Source organism: Aedes albopictus, chromosome 2 (assembly GCF_035046485.1).
Source record: "Aedes albopictus strain Foshan chromosome 2, AalbF5, whole genome shotgun sequence".
NCBI classification, from domain to species: domain Eukaryota; kingdom Metazoa; phylum Arthropoda; class Insecta; order Diptera; family Culicidae; genus Aedes; species Aedes albopictus.
In genome coordinates, this window is record NC_085137.1 from 125,927,843 (window position 1) to 125,948,539 (window position 20,697).

General features: G+C 38.4%; 1 protein-coding gene across 1 annotated transcript in view; it reads right to left on the reverse strand.

Annotated features, from left to right (window-relative positions):
* Positions 1-1,973: 1,973 nt before the first annotated feature.
* LOC109420020 (probable serine/threonine-protein kinase tsuA) overlaps positions 1,974-20,697 on the reverse strand; it is a 33,537-nt gene continuing 14,813 nt past the window's right edge. The window contains exons 2-3 of the mRNA XM_029853280.2: positions 13,400-14,904; positions 1,974-5,572 (exon numbers count right to left, since the gene is read on the reverse strand). Of these exons, the coding sequence (XP_029709140.2) occupies positions 5,450-5,572; positions 13,400-14,887 (1,611 nt within the window). The 5' untranslated portion in view covers positions 14,888-14,904 and the 3' untranslated portion in view covers positions 1,974-5,449. The remainder of the gene's footprint in view (positions 5,573-13,399; positions 14,905-20,697) is intronic.

The following is a 20,697-nucleotide window of genomic DNA, read 5'->3' on the forward strand; positions in this document are numbered from 1 at the left end:
GCTTTGGCATTTTCGCGTGAACTCCCATGGGACCGGCAATTCATGAGTGCCTTCTGGCACTCTCACGATCAATAATTCATCAATTTCTTCCAATCGTCCCATTCTTAATGTCACGTTTTCCCTTCTGGTACTGGGGTACATTCCACAATGAATATTCAATCGAGGGTTTTTTTTACCGGTTTTCGTGCGTCGTGATGCGCATTGGAAAGGCGGTATAACCTTTCGCTCGAAAAATGGATAACTTCATTTACCGAAACGACCACTACGTGGAAAGAACACTGCACTGTCGTTTCACAGATCCGAGCTCTTCTGAAGAATGCGATTTGAAGCGTCACTGATTCACTGATTTCATGTGATGAGAGAGCCATGGGAACTCACATCGCTTGATGTATCGGCCAATCGCTTCGAGTTTCCTAATGTAAACAAACTATCAACAGCGCTACCGTAGCCTGACGAATGTGCGACAGAGCTGCAGGGATATCCCAACTATTTTCAGATGGTGAGTGTCAAATAAGTTCCATTCAATGAAAACAACGATGTAATGTTACAGACGATTGACATTCATTCTTTCAAACAGTTGTAAACAATGACACACATGGAACAGTTACTTGAAAAGGGTTCCACATGAGATACCTTCAGTAACTCAGGGAATTCATTCCGCTCGACGACACATTGGAAAGACAATCCAATGCAAGTGGTGGATCAATCAGGGTGATGTGATTATAGTGCCCACACCAAACGATATGATTTTCATTGACCGTGACAGCTGGCGCAAAGTAACCCGTGAAGTAACCGCAGCTAAGCACACCTTTCGCGGAAAATCGGTTCTGCGAATTACTTTGATTCCGTGTTCGTTCTTTCTCTCCGTTTTTTTTTGCCGCCATGGTAACAGCACAGGGCATCAGATAGCACGTAAGTAGGTACTTGTTGCCCGGTGTGACTGTGTTTTCCGCGAAAATTTCCCACCGAAAGAAAAAAAAACGAAGGGAACCATAATTTGTGAATTAAAACGAATCAAACGAACGGTTTTTTTTTATCGTTTTCGTTGGTTCGTTGGTGCGAGAGGCGGAGATGAAGTAGGCGTTGGTTGAACTGTTTGACATTTGCCGATTGAAGACACCCCTCCCCCTCGGATCCGAAGCAAAGTAGGCGGCGAACAAATCCGCACCAGACAAGGGCCGTGGGTTCCGCTTAATAACTTCCGAGAAGTTTTTCGGGAAAGTTCGTTCAATGAAGATGTTTTCCAACTTGTTTGGGGGTTGTTTTTGTTGCTTCTCTGCTGATTGATAAATAATGTTTGGTAAGGAAAATTACTTTGTGGATGGTACGGCTTGTTACGGCGGAAATTGATAATTGGTACGAGAAGTGTGGAAGCAATGGCACTCAATGACGCACTGTGGAATTCAAGTTTCTGGAATCTCGCAGGGTACGATATGGAGTCACATAACGTCACCATCGTTCGTTGTTTTGGTGCAGTGAGTGCCAAATGAGTGTGTGTCGAGTTCACTAACTCTGAGAATTCTCAAACTTATTAAAATTTACCAAACAAAAGTTCGCTGCAATGCCGTTTTCAGCCAGTCATTATTAGAATAGCTCACTTTACCTGTCACAAATGAGTTCCCAGCATCATCGACTGACGCAGGTGAAATAATAGATATTGCTATTATTGTTTGGCATTTCTGGTGCTGTACTAGTTATATCTATTACTAATGTTGAAATTCATGCCCACTTTGCTAAGTGCCACTGTTTAGTGGCGATGAGTTACCAAATGAGTTCCCTTCTTTTTCTAACATGTATTCAATATTGAAACTCACTGAGTCAAAAATTTCCAAGCATCACATTGGTATTAGTTACTCTCATTTGTAAGGTCACTCAAACTAATTCGTTCTAGAACCCGTTTCTTTAAATCCCAGTACACTGAAGATAAAAATCACACATATTTTGTCACAGTGGCACTCGTTTTTTGCCACTGTGTCTCTTCGCATTAATCACCCATACGATCAACGGTAATCAACAGTTACTGGAACAGCTCCTGATGGATTAATAAATTTCCTGTTCCGGCTGTTCCGCACTCTTGTTTCGCCATCCAGGATGGCGTGACGTGAGTTTTACCAGTCAGGGAAATTTCCACGTTGTTTGCAGCTCGTTTCGTGAGAACCCAATCACGCCTCAATACTCATTAGAGGCGACAGGGCAAAAGCCTATGCAATCTTCTAAATCGGTTTCGAATATTCGAAAATTGAGCTAATTAGTGGCTACCGGGAAGTTGTTCGACGCGGCGTATGAAGAGAGGGGATGAACGAGTGTGGATAGGAAACTCAACAAGCGAGACGTGACGCCGCCACCACCGATTGACGTCATCGCAAGGAGCATACATTTTTTATGTTCTTGGTCCGTTGTTGCTCGGTTTGGGGTTAGGTCGAAAATTTTCCGAGCGAAAGTACTATCTCTCTGCTCTGCAGAGTTTTCAGTTTGCTCCAATCACGCTCCAAATGGGATGACTCTCAGCAGCAGAAGCGTGGGCAAGTGGGAGTGCGTGTGACGTATGTGTGGCGAAGCATCATAGTAGGCGTTCGACGAGGGGTGCTTCAATAGGGAGGCGAAGCAATCATTTGGCGGTGGTGAGTGTAAATTTTTTTGATAACTAGCTTTTTGCAGTCCTTTTCTCGTGTAGCTTGTGAGCTTTTTAAGAACAAAAAACAACAGTTATATAGTGCTACTTTGTCCTACATGCAGTCCTTGCTCTCGTAATGTTATGTTTTTCTTTTATGATTGAGTGGTTTATTCTAGTGAGGGTTTGAACTCTGCCATTATTTTTTTTTATAAGCAAGCGGCTGAAGAATTTGGGTTGCGAAGGAATTGCGTTCAGAGGCTATCGTTTTTCTTCTGCAAGCGTGGGTTTGAGATTGGCATTTCAATTCTGCTTCATTGCCATTCCAGAGACAGGCGGCGTAAGAATCTGAACCGAAACTTTGTCCGATTTCGGTGCGCTGCTGCTAGCTGTCAGTGTGAAAGTGTGTGTGTGGGATGTGCTTATATTAATCAGTGCAAGCGTGGGATAGGAATGTTTTGTGCCTCTCGACGAGGTACAAAATGTCAAAGGTTGAGGAAAGTTTAGGGCTTTGATGGAGAACCATTCCTGTCAAATCTAATTCACGTGTTTGCCCTTTGGCTACGAAGAAAATTTAATAACCATTGATGCATTGGCATCAGCTTTCAACGCGTTACCAGACAAAATAAGAAATTTGTAACAAAAAAAAATTAAGATAAACAAAATCATCTCTTAAAATAATGAGCTTGGAAAAGGAATCAATTCATTATTCTGTCAATTGAAAATTAATATGTCAATTTGACAGTTCTATCTAAACAAGCAATGGCAGTCATCATTTTAGTCCTTTTTCATTCATGGTATAACTGTCAAAATATCATGAGAAATGATAAATTTTTCCACAAATAAACCAAAGGTTACTTTACATAAACAGAAACCTGTCAACTGTCAAATTAGCGACTGCAGGAGAGTGTACTCTAGTAGAAAATAAACCAATGAAATGTGATACATTTCGTGAAATTTAAATTTAAAAGCGTACATGTACCATTACATTAGATTGGACAGGAATGGCTCCATGTTGAAAAAAGTGAAAAACATGAAAAAATGCAGATTGGTATGATCGATTCTTATTTACAAGTTCCTGTTGTGGGACCCCTCGGTGGGATTAAACTTTGATAACAGATGCTGCGAACCCGGCCGGGTTTTCGCTCCGAACGAGGGGTCACGCTATGATTAGTTTCTTGTTCTCTCTTATTTAGTTCTGTGTGGTAGTGTTCTGATACACCACCGATTACTAAACATCAGTTCAATTACCCTATATAGTTAGATAATGTTAATAGTGTTTATATCTCTTCTGCCATCATCCTCCTTCCTTCACATTTATTTTTATTAACTAGTTTTTTGCTGTTTCTATTTGTTTTATTTCTCATAGATCGGAACTGCAAAAAGTGATTGACATTCGACATGACAATCAACGCCCGACGAGGGGCGTTCAAACGCCCGCACCGCGACGGGGACTGATTACCGAGTGCTCACACACATGTATCTTCTTAATCATGATTAAATTTGGGCGCTAGCTGCCATTGGAAGGGTCTTTCGTCTCCGTCCGCTGTCTGATTATCCCTCTTAAACACGATTATACACAGGTTTTTTGTTTTGTTTTGTTTATATGCTTTGCATTGTTTACAATTATGATCGAAAAAGTGAGCGTCTGAGAAGCAGTTCCACGCGCAAGTTGGAGCAGTAGGCGCGACGTTTGTCTCCCAATTTGTACAGAGAGGAAACAGTGCTGCCAATGCGACCAATTCAAACCCTGAAAAGCGCCAATGTGACAGCTGGCTCGACCGGGTGACAATCGCGCGCCCACATGTCAGTGTATAATCCATATAGTATTAGTGAACGACTCAAAAGTGTAAAATATAAAAAGCTACTTCTGTTTCTGGCTAAAAATTGACACGATTACACAATCTCCTATACGTCGTAAAATTTGTGTTCAGGCAAAGGCGACGGTCACGACAGCCCCGCTCCGGCCAATTTTTTCCAACAAAAACATTGTCCAACTCGTAACGGCCTGAGCGGGCCGGCGAGCGTCACCTTCCACCGTGGATCTCACCTAACAGCATTATTGTAAGGGAAGAATCTCAAACTCAGAAAGTCGATTGGCAATGAGCATTCCGCGAGGAAAAAACGGTATTTACAGTAAAAAGTACGGTTCCTTACAGTATGAAGAGAGAGATAGAACGAGATAGCGAGAGAATGAGTGTTAGGTTGAAATCGAAGAAAAAAGTGTTTCGACTTAAATATAGCTTAAAAACTTCAAATGTGTTTCAATTTGAATGCTGTCTTCCATCTCTCATCGTCGTCATCCTCGTAAATATATATGTATATACCTTTGTGTTTATACTCATTGTTTATAACTATTTACATAAATTCAGTCTCAATCAGTGTTCTCTTTTGTGTCTCAGTAAGTATGTGTGTGTGAGATAATTTACCCTCCTCTCCTCATTACAGTAACTTTTTAGCTTGATCGGTTTCTAAATTTGCAAAGGAAAAACTTGGAACGAACCACACATTTACATGATTACTATCACCACTGCTATTGATTTTCTTCTTCCGATTACCATAATTATTAAGTTGAACTATCTTGTTTTGTGTTGGCCGTCGCTCACTTGGATGGCGCGCGTTAATTTGGAGCGAAAGGTACAGAGCTAACTGGGTGCACTGCCGCGCCGTCAGAGAATCGATGTGCAAAGAGATTTTGGGCGAGTTGGAAAAGGGACAGTGTTGCGAAATCGGAAGTGGAAGTTGGATTTACAGCTGGAGTTGGAAGAGGATTTTGCAGCGACTTTTTGGAGAAAATTATAGGATCATCTTTTTACCGGGTAGCTAGGCGGGTTATATTTACGCTGTCCGTTTGAGGCCGTCCAGTTGCTGCACCAGGGATTCGGCCGTCGAGACGAACCGCTTGTGGACGCGGGTTCCCTTGTGTCGCTGGCTTTCCAGTTGGTGGCTCAGATCGGCGTCCTGTAAATGGAGATGGAAAGAAATGGGAAACAATGAGAAAAGCGATGGATAGAATGAAAATTTTTACATGACCCCGAAATATTACAGGAAACTTTATATTTTTAGTAGACCCTGTAAAATATTGCAGCACAACATAAAAAATAGTAAACCGAAAATTAAATTAAAAGGTATTCGAAAATATAATAAAAGTGGAACGAGCTCACCACTTTTTCTTACCATCGGTGGGAAAAATAAGTATAATTGTGTGCGCTCTCTTACATGTAGGTAAACAATAAAAATCTCCTTTGTGATATTAGAAATTTTTCTAACACTCTGCCTAATATATTGAAATTGCATAGAAAAATCTAATTTATGGTTTTCAGATATTTTCTTTAAAATTACACAAAATTGAATGTTTACCATTTTTTTTTGTTTTTTTTTCATCCATATTTTAATTATAAAATTTCCAAATTTCTACTTCCAATAAAATTTCCAAATTTCCCTAATTTCTGAAGGGTGGGGTGGGAAGACAAAAAGTCAAAATAAAATTTGTACACTGAAACCTCCATTTAAGTCGATGAATGGCTGATCGAAAATAATTTTTACCGTGCTAGCAATGACTAAACTATACAGTTTTATATTTTTTGACAAATCTCCTTTGTCATTCGAAGTGTTAAAAAATATAAAAGTCTCTAGTTTTGTCATTGCTTGTACGGTAAAAATTATTTTCGATCAGCCATGCAGCGACTTAAATGGAGGTTTCAGTGTATCAGCCTTATTTATTATTTCTCCAACTACTTCATCAGGAATTCCAACAGAAATAAGTCCACGAATTTCAGAAAGCATTCAGGATTTTCATAAGTTATTTCAAGGGTTTTATAATATCTTAACACACAAGAGTTTTTTCCAAGAATTTCTTCAGGTATTCATTTGGGAACTATTTCGAGAATAACTTCAGAGATTTCTACATGAAACAGTCTATAAATTCCTACAGAAATCGCTTGAGGAATTTATTCAAAAAATTGTTTGAGAAATCCATTGAAAAAATCTTCCTAGGATTTCTTCTAAAAGTACGCCAAGGATTCTTCAGAAATGTCTCCAGAGCCTCCTTCAGTATTCCAAAGATTTCATCGGGAGTTTCCAAACCTTTCTTTGATTTCTTAAGGAATTTTCTTTCAGGAGGACTCTTTTTAAAAGATTTCTTAAGAATTGGGTTGTTGAGTGAATAAAATATTGCTATTTTCTATAGCCTAACCGAAAGAGCTCATTTTTATGAGTATAACGTGATTTTATTGGATTCCAATACCTTTGTTTTGGTGGTTTAATTAACAAAACAGTTTTAATTTTCGTGGATAGAATGACAGTTCAATCGATAAAGTGACAGTTCGACCCGAACAAAAAAATTTCTCCATACAAACTTTAAATACATTTTAAAAATAGTTCCCGGACTCCAAAATTTATGAAATTTTGGATTTCGACTAATTTTTGGGCGGAGAATCCGATTATGAAATAATCCGGATACCCCTAAAGAACCCAATTCCCCCAGGGATTTTTTAGAAGATTAGATGATTAGATTGGAAAATTGCCCAGGAACTTCATCAAAGGATTTTTCAAGTTTTTTTTTTAATCTCAAGAGTCTTTATTGGATATTCCTTCAGGAGTACCCTAAGAACTTTCTCCAGGCATTCCTTTGATTTTTACAGGAATTTCTCTTGAATTCCTTCAGGTATTCATTTGGCGATTATTTGAAGAATAAGTTCAGAGACTTCGACAAGAATTCGTTTTTTTTATTTTTTTAGAAATTATTTCAGGAATTTATTCGAAAATTCAGTTCAGTCGTTCCTCCAGGGATTTCTTCTGAAATTACTCCAAGGGTTCTTCAGACATATCTCCAGAGTCCCCTTCAGTATTTCAAGCATTTCATCAGGAATTTCAGCAGTTATTTTTTTCAGAAACTCTTCCATGAACTTTTTTTTTTTGATAATAACTTAGAGGAAATTTATAAAATAAATCCTTCAGGGAATTGTTTCAGGAATTTTCTTAAGAAACTCCTACAAGGGTTTTTCCAAAAAAATGTTGCAGCGATTAGATTTGAAAATCACACAGGAACTTTGTCAATGGTTATTTTCAGGGTTTTCTGCAATATATCAAGAGGCTTTATTCGGAATTTATCTAGAACTTTTCCTTAGGACTTTCTTAGGGCATTTTCCTTCCTTCTTCAGCAATTTTCCTTGGATTCTTTAGAGATTCATCTAGGGGTTATTTAAATAATTTAAATAAATAAATAAATTGCTTGAGAAATCCCCGATTCTCTTCAGAAATCCTTTCGGATGTTCCTCCAGAGATTTCTGCTGAAAATTTCCCAAGGGTTCTTCAGAATTATATGCAGAGCTTCCTTCAGTATTCTAAGGATTTCATCAGGAATTTCAGCAATGATTTTTTTTTTCAGAAATTCTTTCATGGATTTTTTCCGGAAATTACTAGATTGTTGTTTATGAAAAATTCTTCAGAAATCCTTTCAGAAAATTGCTTAAGGGATTCCTTTAGATATTCCTACAAGGGTTTTTTTTAGAATTTGTTGCAGCAGTTCGTTCAGTATTATCTCCCGGGAATATTTGAGAGATTTCTCCAAGATTTTCTAAATATATTCCTCCAGGTTACTTTTGAATGATTAGAAGCTTAGATTAAAAAATCGCTGAATAATTTTACCAAGGGTTATTTCAAGGTTTGTAAAAATATCTCAAGAAACTTTCAATTAGGAATCTTTTTAAGATTTCCCTACGGACATTCTTCACGTGTTCCTTTGATTGCTTCGGAAATTTCCCTTGGATTACTTCAGATATTTATTTGGGGTTTATTTTAAGAATATCTTAACCCTTTGAAGCCATTTTTTTCCAAGCGTTATTATGGAGATTTTTCTACGTTTTTCGATAGTTTTGGTGGTCAATAGCATAAAAACTGTAGAATATTATGCAGAATATTTTTTCTGGTTATTCTAGGTCTCCCAAACTATTCTCGAGTTTATATCATAAAGTCTACGGGTATAACGGTAACTTCTTTCATTATACAAAGCTACGTTTTGTAATCTATCATCTCCAGTAAGTCTTCTGAAAGGTTATTAGACAATATTAGATCAGTTGGGATATCCTAGGTCATCCAAACTGTTCTTGAGTTTAGATCTTGAAGTCTACGGGTGTAACGATAACATCGTTCATTATACAAAGCATCGATTTATAATCTATCATGTCCAGTGAGTCTTCTAAAAGTTCAATAGACAGTATCAGATCAGTAGGAATATCCTAGGTCATCCAAACTGTTCTTGAGTTTGGATCCTTAAGTCTACGGATTGAACGGTAACTTCTTTCATTATACAAAGCTACAACTTGTAATCTATCATATTAAGGGGCTGTCCATAAACCACGTGGTCATTTTTTGGGACTTTTCAACCCCCCCCCCCCACGTGGTCATTTGTCCATACAAAATTTTTTATTTGTCCATACAAAATGGTCATTGGCCGAACCCCCCCCCCCCCCCACAATGACCACGTGGTTTATGGACAGCCCCTAAGTAAGTCTTCTAAAAGTTCAATAGACAGTATCAGATCAGTCAGGATATCCTAGGTCATCCAAAGTGTTCCTAATTTAAGATCTTAAAGTCTACGCTTGTAACGGTAACTTTTTTAACTATACAAAGCTACGATTTATAATCTATCATGTCCAGTAAGTCTTCTGAAAGGTTAATAGACAATATCTGATCAGTCGTGATATCCTAGGTCTTCCAAACTGTTCTTGAGTTTGGATGACAAAGTCTGCGGGTGTAACGGTAACTTTTTTCATTATACTAAGCTACGATTTGTAATCAATTATGTCCAGTGAGTCTTCTGAATGTGCAATAGACAGTATCAGATCAGTCAGGATATCCTAGGTCATCCAAACTGTTCTTCAGTTTAGATCTAATCTAAAATCTACGGATGTAACGGTAACTTTTTTCATTATACAAAGCTATATCATATATCATCATATCATATCATATATATCATGTCCAGTGAGTCTTCTGAAAGGTTAATAGACAGTATCAGATCAGTCGGGATGTCCTAGGTCATCCAAACTGTTCTTGAGTTTAGATCTTAAAGTCTATGGGTGTAACCGTAGCTTCTTTCATTAAAAGCTGTAATCTATCATGTCCAGTAAATAAGTTTTCTGAAAGTTACAGTGGTTGTTTTCATCAACTTAGCTTTATAACAGTAAGGAAATCTATAATATCCCAAAAATATATAACAACGCTTATTGTTCCTCTAACTACTTTGGTAAGTACAGTGGATTATGTAACACTACGTATTGTTCATCTTATTGGACGCAGTGGCTTAATTTCCCCAACAGGGGAGAAAAAAAACACTACTTAACGTAGTGGCAAAAGCTATTATCACAAGTGTAGACCTGAAGCAATGGTCTTCGGAGTATTGTTGTTGATCTGGAATATCTTGAAATGACTCATGATATACCAGAGAGATTACAGTTTAAAATTCATTGTGAGAATAAATACTGTTACTATCGAAAGCTAAGCTTCAGGATAGTTTGTACGACTCTTCATAATAATATATAGTAGACTTCAGGTTGGTCCAGTCACATCAATTGATTATGAAACGTTACTTAGTATAAGAGATATAGCTGATATTACGAGAGTAGACCTGAAGTTCTGAACTGAAAGATAATTGGCAAGACCTGGAACATTCCCATAGTGTCTCTAAATGATATTTGAGAATTCAAGAGCTTCACGGATCTCAGCAGATCATGCAATGCTATTATTTATGGTGAAAACACCTAAAGTTTTTCTTGTAGATTTGAATTACTTCATTATATAACAGTTTGGACGAACCTGGATGTCACAAAGGCAGGGGGCCAGCGAAAGGTAAAATTCCGGTAACTTACAACAAAAACACGTTCAAAATTGTTTGTGCTGAACATTGATGCATTACACAATTTCTTACTGATTTATTTGTTATCTTTATATTGTTATAAATATGCAACGTTACTTAGTATAGCAGTTATGGCTGTTGTTACGATTGTAGACCTGAAGTCTTGAGCTCTAAGGTAGTTTGGCTGACCTGGAATATCCCTGTAGTGTCTGAAATGACATTTGAGGTTTCAAGAGATTCGCGGGTCTCAGCATATTATGCAATACTCCCAATTTATGGCGAAAACACATAAAGTTTTTCTTGTAGAAATGAAGGACTTCATTATAGAACAGTTTGGACGACCCTGAATGTCCCAAAGGATTATAATAAGCTAGTAGACCTCAGATTGCTCCAGTAACTGCGGTTGATTATACAACGTTACTCAGTATAACAAATATGGCTACTGTTACGAGTGTAGACTTGAAGTTCTGAACCCCAAGGTAGTCTATTAATAACATTGTAGATGTCAAGAGCTTCACGGATCCCAGTAGGTTATGCAATGCTATTATTTGTGGCTAAAATACATAAAATTATTCTTGTAGATTTGAAGAGCTTCATTTTATAACAGTTTGGACGACTCTGAATGTCCCAAAGGATTATAATAAGCTAGTAGACTTCAGATTGCTCCAGTAACTATGGTTGATTATGCAGCGTTACTCAGTATAACAGATATGGCTACTGTTACGAGTGTAGACTTGAAGTCCTGAACTCCAAGGTAGTTTGGCTGACCTGGAATATCCCTGTAGTGTCTTTAAATGACACTTGAGATTTCAAGAGTTTCGTGGATCCCAGCAGATTATGCAATATTACTATTTATGACGAAAATACATAAAGTTTTTCTTTTAGAATAGAAAGTCTTCATTATAGAACAGTTTGGAACACCTAGAACATCCCAGAATTAAAAAAAAAACCTTTTGATATTCTTAACGAAGGCATTTACATATAAACGTGACCCACATCCAAGCTCAGCTTTTAGAACAACTGGTATGTAAATTATTTCGTTTTTCCAAATTTCTTGGCGTTCAGGATGTTCTAGGTTTTCAATGAAGTCCCAAATACAAATATTCCCATTTTTCCCTTATAAAGGACTCAATTTGCAACAACTTTGCCGAAGACAGTATTCTGTTTTATCGAATGGGTGAAATTAAGTTTTCTATATATATATTCCTTATAAGAACTCCCTTTAGGTACCGTCAAACGGGGTTACTTGCAACAGCGGTGTAACTTGCAACACGATGACATACACTAAATGTGAAGCACTTTCTATTAATAATGAAAACTAGTATGCTCTACTATTTCGGTTAGAGAGATTATGTGTATCAAAGATCGATTTAGTATAAAAATTAGCTTTGTTTCTTTGTTTATGGTTTAGCTACACTGTTAAAACGGATTGCTCATTTTATGTCATAAAAAACAAGTATGAAAATCGTGCTTGACCTCTCCCTTATGGTAAGTGCGATAAGTCTGATGACCTTGCTTGCAGTTAGGGTACCTAATAGTAAGCTTAGCTAAACGATAAAAGTTTGATAAACTTATCAACTAAGTAATGCAAAAAATCATTATTATATTCGACAACCACTATGGGGTAACTTGCAACATTTGAATTTGACGAAACCTTCTATTATTTATCTTCATTTCACGATATATTTGACAGAAATAACCGAAATGGATCATTTATTGATTACTTAACGCGGTTATTTTCAAATGACAATTAATTTTTACATTTTTTTGCACGTGACCTTCAAACATTTTTAGGAAATACCATATTTTGAAGTTTCATTCATGTTTCATCATGTTAAAAGTTCAATTTTTGTTTATGAACGCTGTAAAGCAATCACCAACATCAATTCTGAATGGATGGAGTAAATTATTTCAGTTTAATACACAAATTAGAGAGTTTGACATTTAAAAAGTAGAATAGGTGTGTTTCAATCATGTTAATTCAGCTGAAATTGCCAAATACCACTTCAAACTGAAAACTACTTGAAGATGACTCACTCTACCTTTTCAAGAAATGACAATAATCATTGTTGACATTTTGTAATGAGTGCTAAGTCACGAGAATCACATATATATTTTGTGTTTGAGGGACGTGAGACCTGTTGCTAAACGACATACTCTCGCTTGCAATAAATATCAATCCTTTCATGAAAAATTGTATGTCAATTGGTTAGTGTACATCTTTTCATGGTATGTTTCATGCATAACATCAAAAATTTACAATACGACTAAATACTAGAATGTTAGTGCTGTTTAATGATAGCTAACTTAGCTTCATGTCCTATGTTGCAAGTAACCCCACAGATGGGGAAACTTGCAACAAGCATGTATTTCGCACCTCCTGATTAGGTGGCAATGTATTTTGGTAAACCAAGTGCTGCATAGTATTCTACTCGGGGTAATTAGCGTACACGATGCTTCACAGGATGTTTCAAATGTTTAGATTTTCAATGATATTGCTTCAAAGTCGAAAAGTGTTGCAAGTTACCCCATTTGACGGTATTCCTTTGATTTATTCAGGTCTCCTTCTCAAGAGTCTCCTTCAGCATTCCAAGGATTGCATCAGGAATGTCTGCAACTGTTTTTTTTCGGGAACTTTTCCCTAGATTTTTTTCGGAAACTACTAGTGAGATATTTTTAAAAAATCCTCCAGGAAGCCTTTCTGGAAATTGCTTCAGGAATTCTTATACGAACGCTTACAAGGGTTTTTCCATATATTATTGCATCGGTTCTTTCAGAAATATCTTCAATCACACCATGGTTCCGAGAGTAAGATGGCAGATGATCGGAGTTTCATGACATTTTTTTTCCATGAAATTCCGAGCCATGTCCCTTACCTGCTTTTGACGTCATGGACTTATACTTTGTCTGACAACGCCCACTTCACCACTCACCTGCAGGTTCTGCTGCATGTTGATGATCTTCTTGATCGTGTCGTACACACTGTTGTTGGAAGAGGACACCGGCATCGCCGGAGATGCCACCTGCCCACCTTGCAGCGCCACCGCATTGTTTTTCGTCGATGCCGGCGCTGTTGCTGTCGCCGCTCGGAAGCCGGTGTGCTGCTGCTGCACCCCTGCGGCCATATTAGCAAACGGATTGCGCACCGGAGCGGCCGGCCGTGGCAGAACCACCTCCTTCTGTCCGTTGCGACCCTGGACGATTTCGACCTTGGGCTTTTCCGTGGGGGCGACGGTGGTGGTCGTGGTGGTTAGGGGGGCGTGCGTTGTCGTGCTGCTGGTCGTTCCGACCGGGAGGATGAGTTTCTTGGGCTGGACGTTGCGTTTGCGGTCCCAGTGGCTCCAGCTGTCGTCGTACTCGTTCTCGCTGTCGTAGTCGCTGTAGGTGCTGTAGGAGGGGCTGTCCCGTTGCCAGCTGTCGCTGCTGCTGGGGTACTGCTGGTAGTCGTTCGATAGGGACCGTTGCTGGTGCTGTTTGAAGTCTTGAACGGGGGATGGGGTTTGCTGTTCGGGGAATTGGGGTTGTTGGAGGAGTTGTTGCTGCTGCTGTTGCTGCTGGGGTCGGCTGTTCTTCTGCTGGTGGATGAGGGATTTGAGCTCTTGAACTTCTTCATCGTCTTCGACGGCGTTCTTGGCCATACTGTTTCGGAGGCTGGTGATTTTGTTCAGCATGTTACGGTTGTTGGTGTTGGAGCCTTGGCTAGGACTGTTTCCCGTGTACGGGTTCACGTAGCCACTGTACGAGTTCCGACTGTCTGCGTACGGAGTATCGTAGTATTCTGGCTCAGTGTCTTCGTACTCTTCGTAGTCCTCATTGGACTCGAACTGCTTGTTGCGAAGCGAATTCATCTGGTTGTTGTACATGATGAGATTACGGAGGAAGGCGTTGTCGGCGGGATGCCGCGAGGGGCTTTCGTACCACTGCTCCTGCCCGACGGGCATAAAGTCTCGCGCACGTTCGCGTTCGTCTTCCTGGAGCATCTCCTCGTGAAGGTCATCCAGGGGGTTGTTGGATTCACGGTCATCCGAGTAGCTATAACTGGGAGCGTGTGCATAGTAGTATGGGGTGGGTTTGTACTCGCCTTGGAATGTCGGAAGGCCGTACGATGGATACCGGTCGAACCGTTGATGCCGCCGCTGCACCGGTGGGACATAATAGTAATTGCTATTGTAATAACCGCTATCGTCGTAGTAATCCGACGCAGCTGGTCCCATCGAATACGACGGCATTGGCATGTACTGCGGCTGATTGTCGTAGTACTGTGGTACGGGTGAATACACTGGCATCGTTAGAGAGCTTCCATAGTCGTTGGCTGGAAGCAGATTCGCTCGAGTGTACCGTTTGGTGCCGAATACTGGATAGCTCAGCGAGGCACTGCCGATGGCCATCAGACCGAACAGCGGCAACAGAAGGGTTTGCATGATTGTTGATTGCACACCTGTTGAACATGGAAGAGAGAACAAAATATCGTGTTTAGTTTCGGGTTTCGTTGACTAGAGGTAAATTGTAGAAATAGGAGAAGCAAGAGAGTATATGTGATTGAGAGAAAGAGCGTCCTTGTAAGAAGCGAACTTTGCAGAGACACCAGTCGCGGTGGTTCACAATTCATCCAACCGGGTCCAGATTGATTGAATGCTTGGAAAACACTTATCCGTGCACGTGTTTGTCCGTGAGACAGACATTTTCTGTATCAACAAAATTATGACCATCATGAGGTTGGAAGTTCCTCTAGGCAACAACCTTGTGAGTGCAACGCGTCAACAAGAACTGGAGAACCTCTGCTTCCCACTAGAATAACGTCACGTTCGCGCTTTGAACCGCTTCTAGTTAACTGGCTGTGCTCCAAAGCTGTTGAACCTCGATGACTTGCAAAGTAATCCCACTGACTGACTAGAAGGGTTATGTGGCAGCCGGCCATCGAGGTCGGGGTTCAGGAGGCGAGTTTGCATTTGCGTCATCGCCGCTAGACAGGGACAGCAAGCAAGTCAACGCGAAAGTCTGTGACTGGTGGCGGCTGCTGTCGCTGCTGGCTGGTGGCCTTCGTTCGCTTTTGGTCGTCCGGAGAAAATGTGACCGATATGTAGAGAAAAGTGCGCACCACCACCGACCGCCATGCTTTGCGAACGACCTCATCGGCGACCTACCACCGCGCGCGCGGTGGAGCTCTCGTGTACCGGGAAGCTACTGTCTACGGGAGCCATGAGGCCGGCCAGAAGGGTATATGAATCAGTAGTTTTTATTTAGCTTGACTACAATCATAATCATTTCGAAGTATGTTGGGGCGGAACGAAATATCTATAAGGCAAAATTTCATTTTTGTAGAACGTTTTTTAACAAAAAAAAAAAAGCTGAAACCGGATGATAGATTACAGAGATAACTTCTATAACAACTTGCAAAGTCAAATTGGTTTAGAGAACGTTATGAGAACCGTCATAAAGCCTAAAATGATTCACATTGGTTTTATGATGGTTTTAAGAAGTCTGTTTGACCTCAGATTATTACTTGGGATGACATCTCAGTTCATATTGTACTCAGTCAAAGAAAAGACACACGGTGAGGCCAGGAATTCCGGGGAAAAGTCGTTGCAAAAGTGGATCGTCTATAGATTCTGATGAAGTAGTTTCAAACAGCGCGCATTTCACCCCAGCCATCCGCTATTTTCGTAGAAAAACCGCTGTTTGGGGTTGGTGGTTGACGGTCGCGCGTTCCTTGTTTGCGTCACATACATGGGGGCCACCCATTTTTGGCTCGGGATTTTGCTCGCTTGTGGTGGCCGGTCTGCTCAATTTTCGCTAACACGGTTGGTGGCCATTGGCCACTGCACACTGGGCCACGAGCGGGATCTAGCAAGTAAAAACCTCTAGCGTTTTGGGAGTACATTTTTTTGAGTTGGTGTCTTCTGAGACTTGTATTAATTTTACCTGTACTTTAATGTGGTGAAGAAAATTAGTTGGTAATTTTGCCGCATAGGTGGCGCTGCGATACTAACTTTTTTGTCTTACGTCCTAGAGGTTTCCCGTTTTGTGCAAAGTTGTAGAGCGTGCAAAAATAAGTAAAGTTGTCGAAGACACCAAAGTTGTGTGACTTCAAATAACAAAGTTATATTAAAAATAGTAAAATTTACGTGAAAATCACGTTTTCATGACTATTTTGAATGTTTATCTCAAATTTATCAATTTTAACACTACACGTGTTAATCAAAGTAGCCTGTGTCTTATGATACCAACTTTACAATTTTTTGAGACCTTTAAAATGGTTTTTCGGGCATAATAGTAAAAATTACTATGATTTTTACTAGCAGTTTTTTCAAAAAGCTGCAAATTTCGGCTTAATTTGATGCTTGCTTCAAAATATACCACTCAAGATCTATTAAATCTGAAAGTTTTCCGGAGGTATAATTTGGTGTTTTTGAAATATCTTGTTTTTAAATAATGATGTTTTTAAATCTAAATTATTTTGAAAGAGAAGCAATTCTTTATTCCAGAGTTTTTTTGTCTGTATTAACGAAATTTTTAATCCTAGGCTAGTTCATCTCGGGAGATTCCGGAGTTGTCCTGCCAGTATTGGTATACCGGAACTTTGCACTAACGTAAGTCACTCACACAGGATCAAAAAGCATTTTTTTTCTTTCAATATACCAATACATATATGTGCATTGTCGATTCAATACTTTGATGCGCAAGACAATTGAACACAAAACGTTTCAATTTCAAGTAATTAAGGCGTTGGGTAAACATAAAACTTTTTATTTAAAAGTGATCCGTGAGGGTCTAATGGCAGGACAACTCCGGAATAAAGAATTGCATCTCTTTCAAAATAATTTAGGTATAAAAACATCAATATTTTAAAACAAGATATCTCAAAAACACCAAATTATACCTCCGGCAAACTTTCAGATTCAATAGATCTTGAGTGGTATATTTTGAAGCAAGCATCAAATTAAGCCGAAATTTGCAGCTTTGTGAAAAAAACTGCTAGTAAAAATCATAGTAATTTTTACTATTATGCCCAAAAAAACATTTTAAAGGTCTCAAAAAATTGTAAAGTTGGTATCATCAGACATAGGCTACTTTGATTAATACGTGTGAAGAGTTAAAATTGATAAATTTGCGATAAACATTCAAAATAGTCGTGAAAACGTGATTTTCACGTAAATTTTACTATTTTTATTATTACTTTGTTATTTGAAGTCACACAACTTTGGTGTCCTCGGCGACTTTACTTATTTTTGCACGCTCTACAACTTTGCAAAAGACTGGAAACCTCTAGGACGAAAGGCAAAAAAGTTAGTATCGCAGCGCCACCTATGCGGCAAAATTACCAATTAATTTTCTTCACCACATTAAAGTACAGGTAAAATTAATACAAGTCTCAGAAGACACCAACTCAAAAAAATGTACTCCCAAAACGCTAGAGGTTTTTACTTGCTAGATCCCGCTCGTGGCCCAGTGTGCACTGGCCACAGTCAGCGCGAAGCTTTGATGGCACTTAAATAAATGGAGTAAAATAGGAGCTCTTGTTTTGGTCCTATATGTGACCGGCGGCGTTTAGTAAGTTTGATGATGTTGTAATATTTTTAGGATGTGACCTGCCTGCCTAACCAGCATAAGTGTGGGGTTATTGTGGTTACTGGTGCGATATTAAATTAGCGATAAAATCATATCTTTTCCCATTCCACAGATTGTTGCATCTAAATTTATTTAATATATAGTGGGTGGGGAAAGTTTCGAGAGCAGTTTGTGACGCAAGCTCGGAAGAGTTGTTGATTACTTGCAGCACACATGTTTGTTGAGCAATCACTCATTTTGCTTTACGTCACACGATACCGATGTGAGTGGGGTGGGGTATAGTTGTGGAGTTGTTTTCAACTAATGTCGATCTAATCGCTTGTGTATAGTATTGAGCTTAATTCATCTATTTTTATTTGATCATGATGTGGGTGGTTTGACGACACCGAATGTGTTTTTCTATTTTTGCTTGCTGCACAATTTCAACTTGTGGTAAATAGTAATATTAGAAATAGGTGTCACACGAGATTAAAAATCTGGAGCTTAGAGGTGAATCGTTATCGGAAGACAAAACAATAGTTTTTAAGCTCATTCAACTTTATGCTAGACCTCGTAAATGGATGCATAGTTTAACCCAAGCAACCATTGGCGTATCTAGGAATTTTTCCTAGGGGGTGCCTAGGGGGTGCCAGTTTCAGTGGCTTCCAGGTTGTTTTGTTTTTTTTTTTTTTGTAAAAGGAAATACCGATCCACCCTCAATTTCTTAGTATAATGATATACTGCGTCGCGGGAAAAATTAGCCCGCAAATTTAAACACGCTATGCATATTTTGAAGAACAGTTTTTTTTTAAATCCGAACCGTTGTACTGATTTAACACTTTCCCTGCCATGTGAGGTTTGAAAACTTGATACCCGATTGCGTATAATATATGAAATCTGTATTTTCAGTTTGAGTTTAACAATCGTCGCGACAACCCCTTAATTATGAATTGAAAACAATAGGGTCCGTGAGAATACATTTTCACATACAAAATTTGGACTCGATTATACTGAGTTCCGTTCTGAAGCTTCACTAACATATTATCAATCCAGTTGAAACCCGGAGTTTGGGGCGAGTGAACTTCGATTTTTCTCTTCAGGAGTCTGATGCTCGCACCAAATTCCAATTTCGTCTGAATTGATAATATATCTGGTTTGACTGACTTAAAACCAACATTGTAGTAATAAGTCAAAATTTCAACTTCGTACATTTTGGATAATTGAGTCTGGTATGTACGTATGATACAAGAAATGTATGCTTTCGGCAAAACATTGTTTCGGTAATTCTTCAGGGAATATTCCCGGCAATTTATTTGGAAATTGGGTTTGCAATTTATTTTTATCAGTAATTCCTTTGGATTTGGCAAATTTCTTCGGTTATATCTTTGGATCCCATTCGGCAGTTTATTTAAGAATTTATTAGGTTATAGGTTTGGGCTTTAATACTAAACACCTTTCACGCATTCTTTGAAAATTAAATTGGGACAATTCTTCAACAATTCCATTAGGAGTTTATTTTGATTTTTATTTCATTCGCAAATTCTTTGATATGTTTTCTCGGGATTTCCTTCGCCAATTTTTAGTAGTATTTCAAGCATTGTGTTGTTAATGTCTGCAATACTATTGATATTTGATTTTGAAAATTCTCCAATTAATCTTCAGGCAATTGCTTTGGGGATTTTTTTAGTGAAGCCTTTGGTAATTCATTCGACAATGTCTCTGGGAATTTCCTATAATTTTTTTTTTGGAAATGTCTTCGGCAAGTCATTCTACTTTTTTTTATTTTCGTCGATTTTTTGTACTATCATTATCTATGCTATCGGTATTCCTTCGCCAATTCCTTCGAAAACCTCTTTCGGAAATTCTTTTATAAATCGCTTCCATAATTTTAATGAAAATTCTTTAGACAATTTCTTCTAGATTTATTCATTATTTATGTAAGGAACTCCGGCAGCAGATTATTTCGGAATACCTTCGGCAATTCCGATGTTGCTTGCATTAAAAATTTATTTGGTAATTTCATCAGCAATTCCATCGGAAATTTTGAACTTCGATTAGTACTTTGAGAACTTCTTCGGTAATTGCTTTGGAAAATGATTCGGCAAATTTCTTAAAGTTATTCTGCGGGAATTTATTTGAAAGAAAAAATCTTTGGCTGTACTTTAAAAAATCTGTCACGGTAATACGGCTATTAATTTTGGAATTATTTCTAAATTTTCTTAAGAAATTCATTTGATGATTCCGGATTTTTTTTAGAATTTCTTTGATTTTTTTGTTAATGTTTGTGGAAATTTTTATAGAATATATTTCGGCAATTTATTTTGAGATTAGATTCGGCCAATTTAAAAAAAAAGCCTTAATATTTTCTTCAGGAATTCCTCTGGAAATTCTGATATGAATTCTTTGGTTCTAAGGTAATTTTAATGGCAATTTTTCCGGTAATTTTTTTGTGAATTTCATAGATTTTTCTTCGAGCAAGTCGAGTTGAGGATTTCTGAATTTCCAGTTCAGCAATTTTTTAAAGCAAAAATATAAATACAATTAAATCATAAAACAATACAAAAAAGTTACGATAAAATTGCCTGAAAAATTTGCAAAATAACAAAAAAACAACTATGCCGAAGGAACCCTCAAAGAAATGGCCATACTGTGGTCTAGCGAATACGGATTCGTGGGTTCTAAT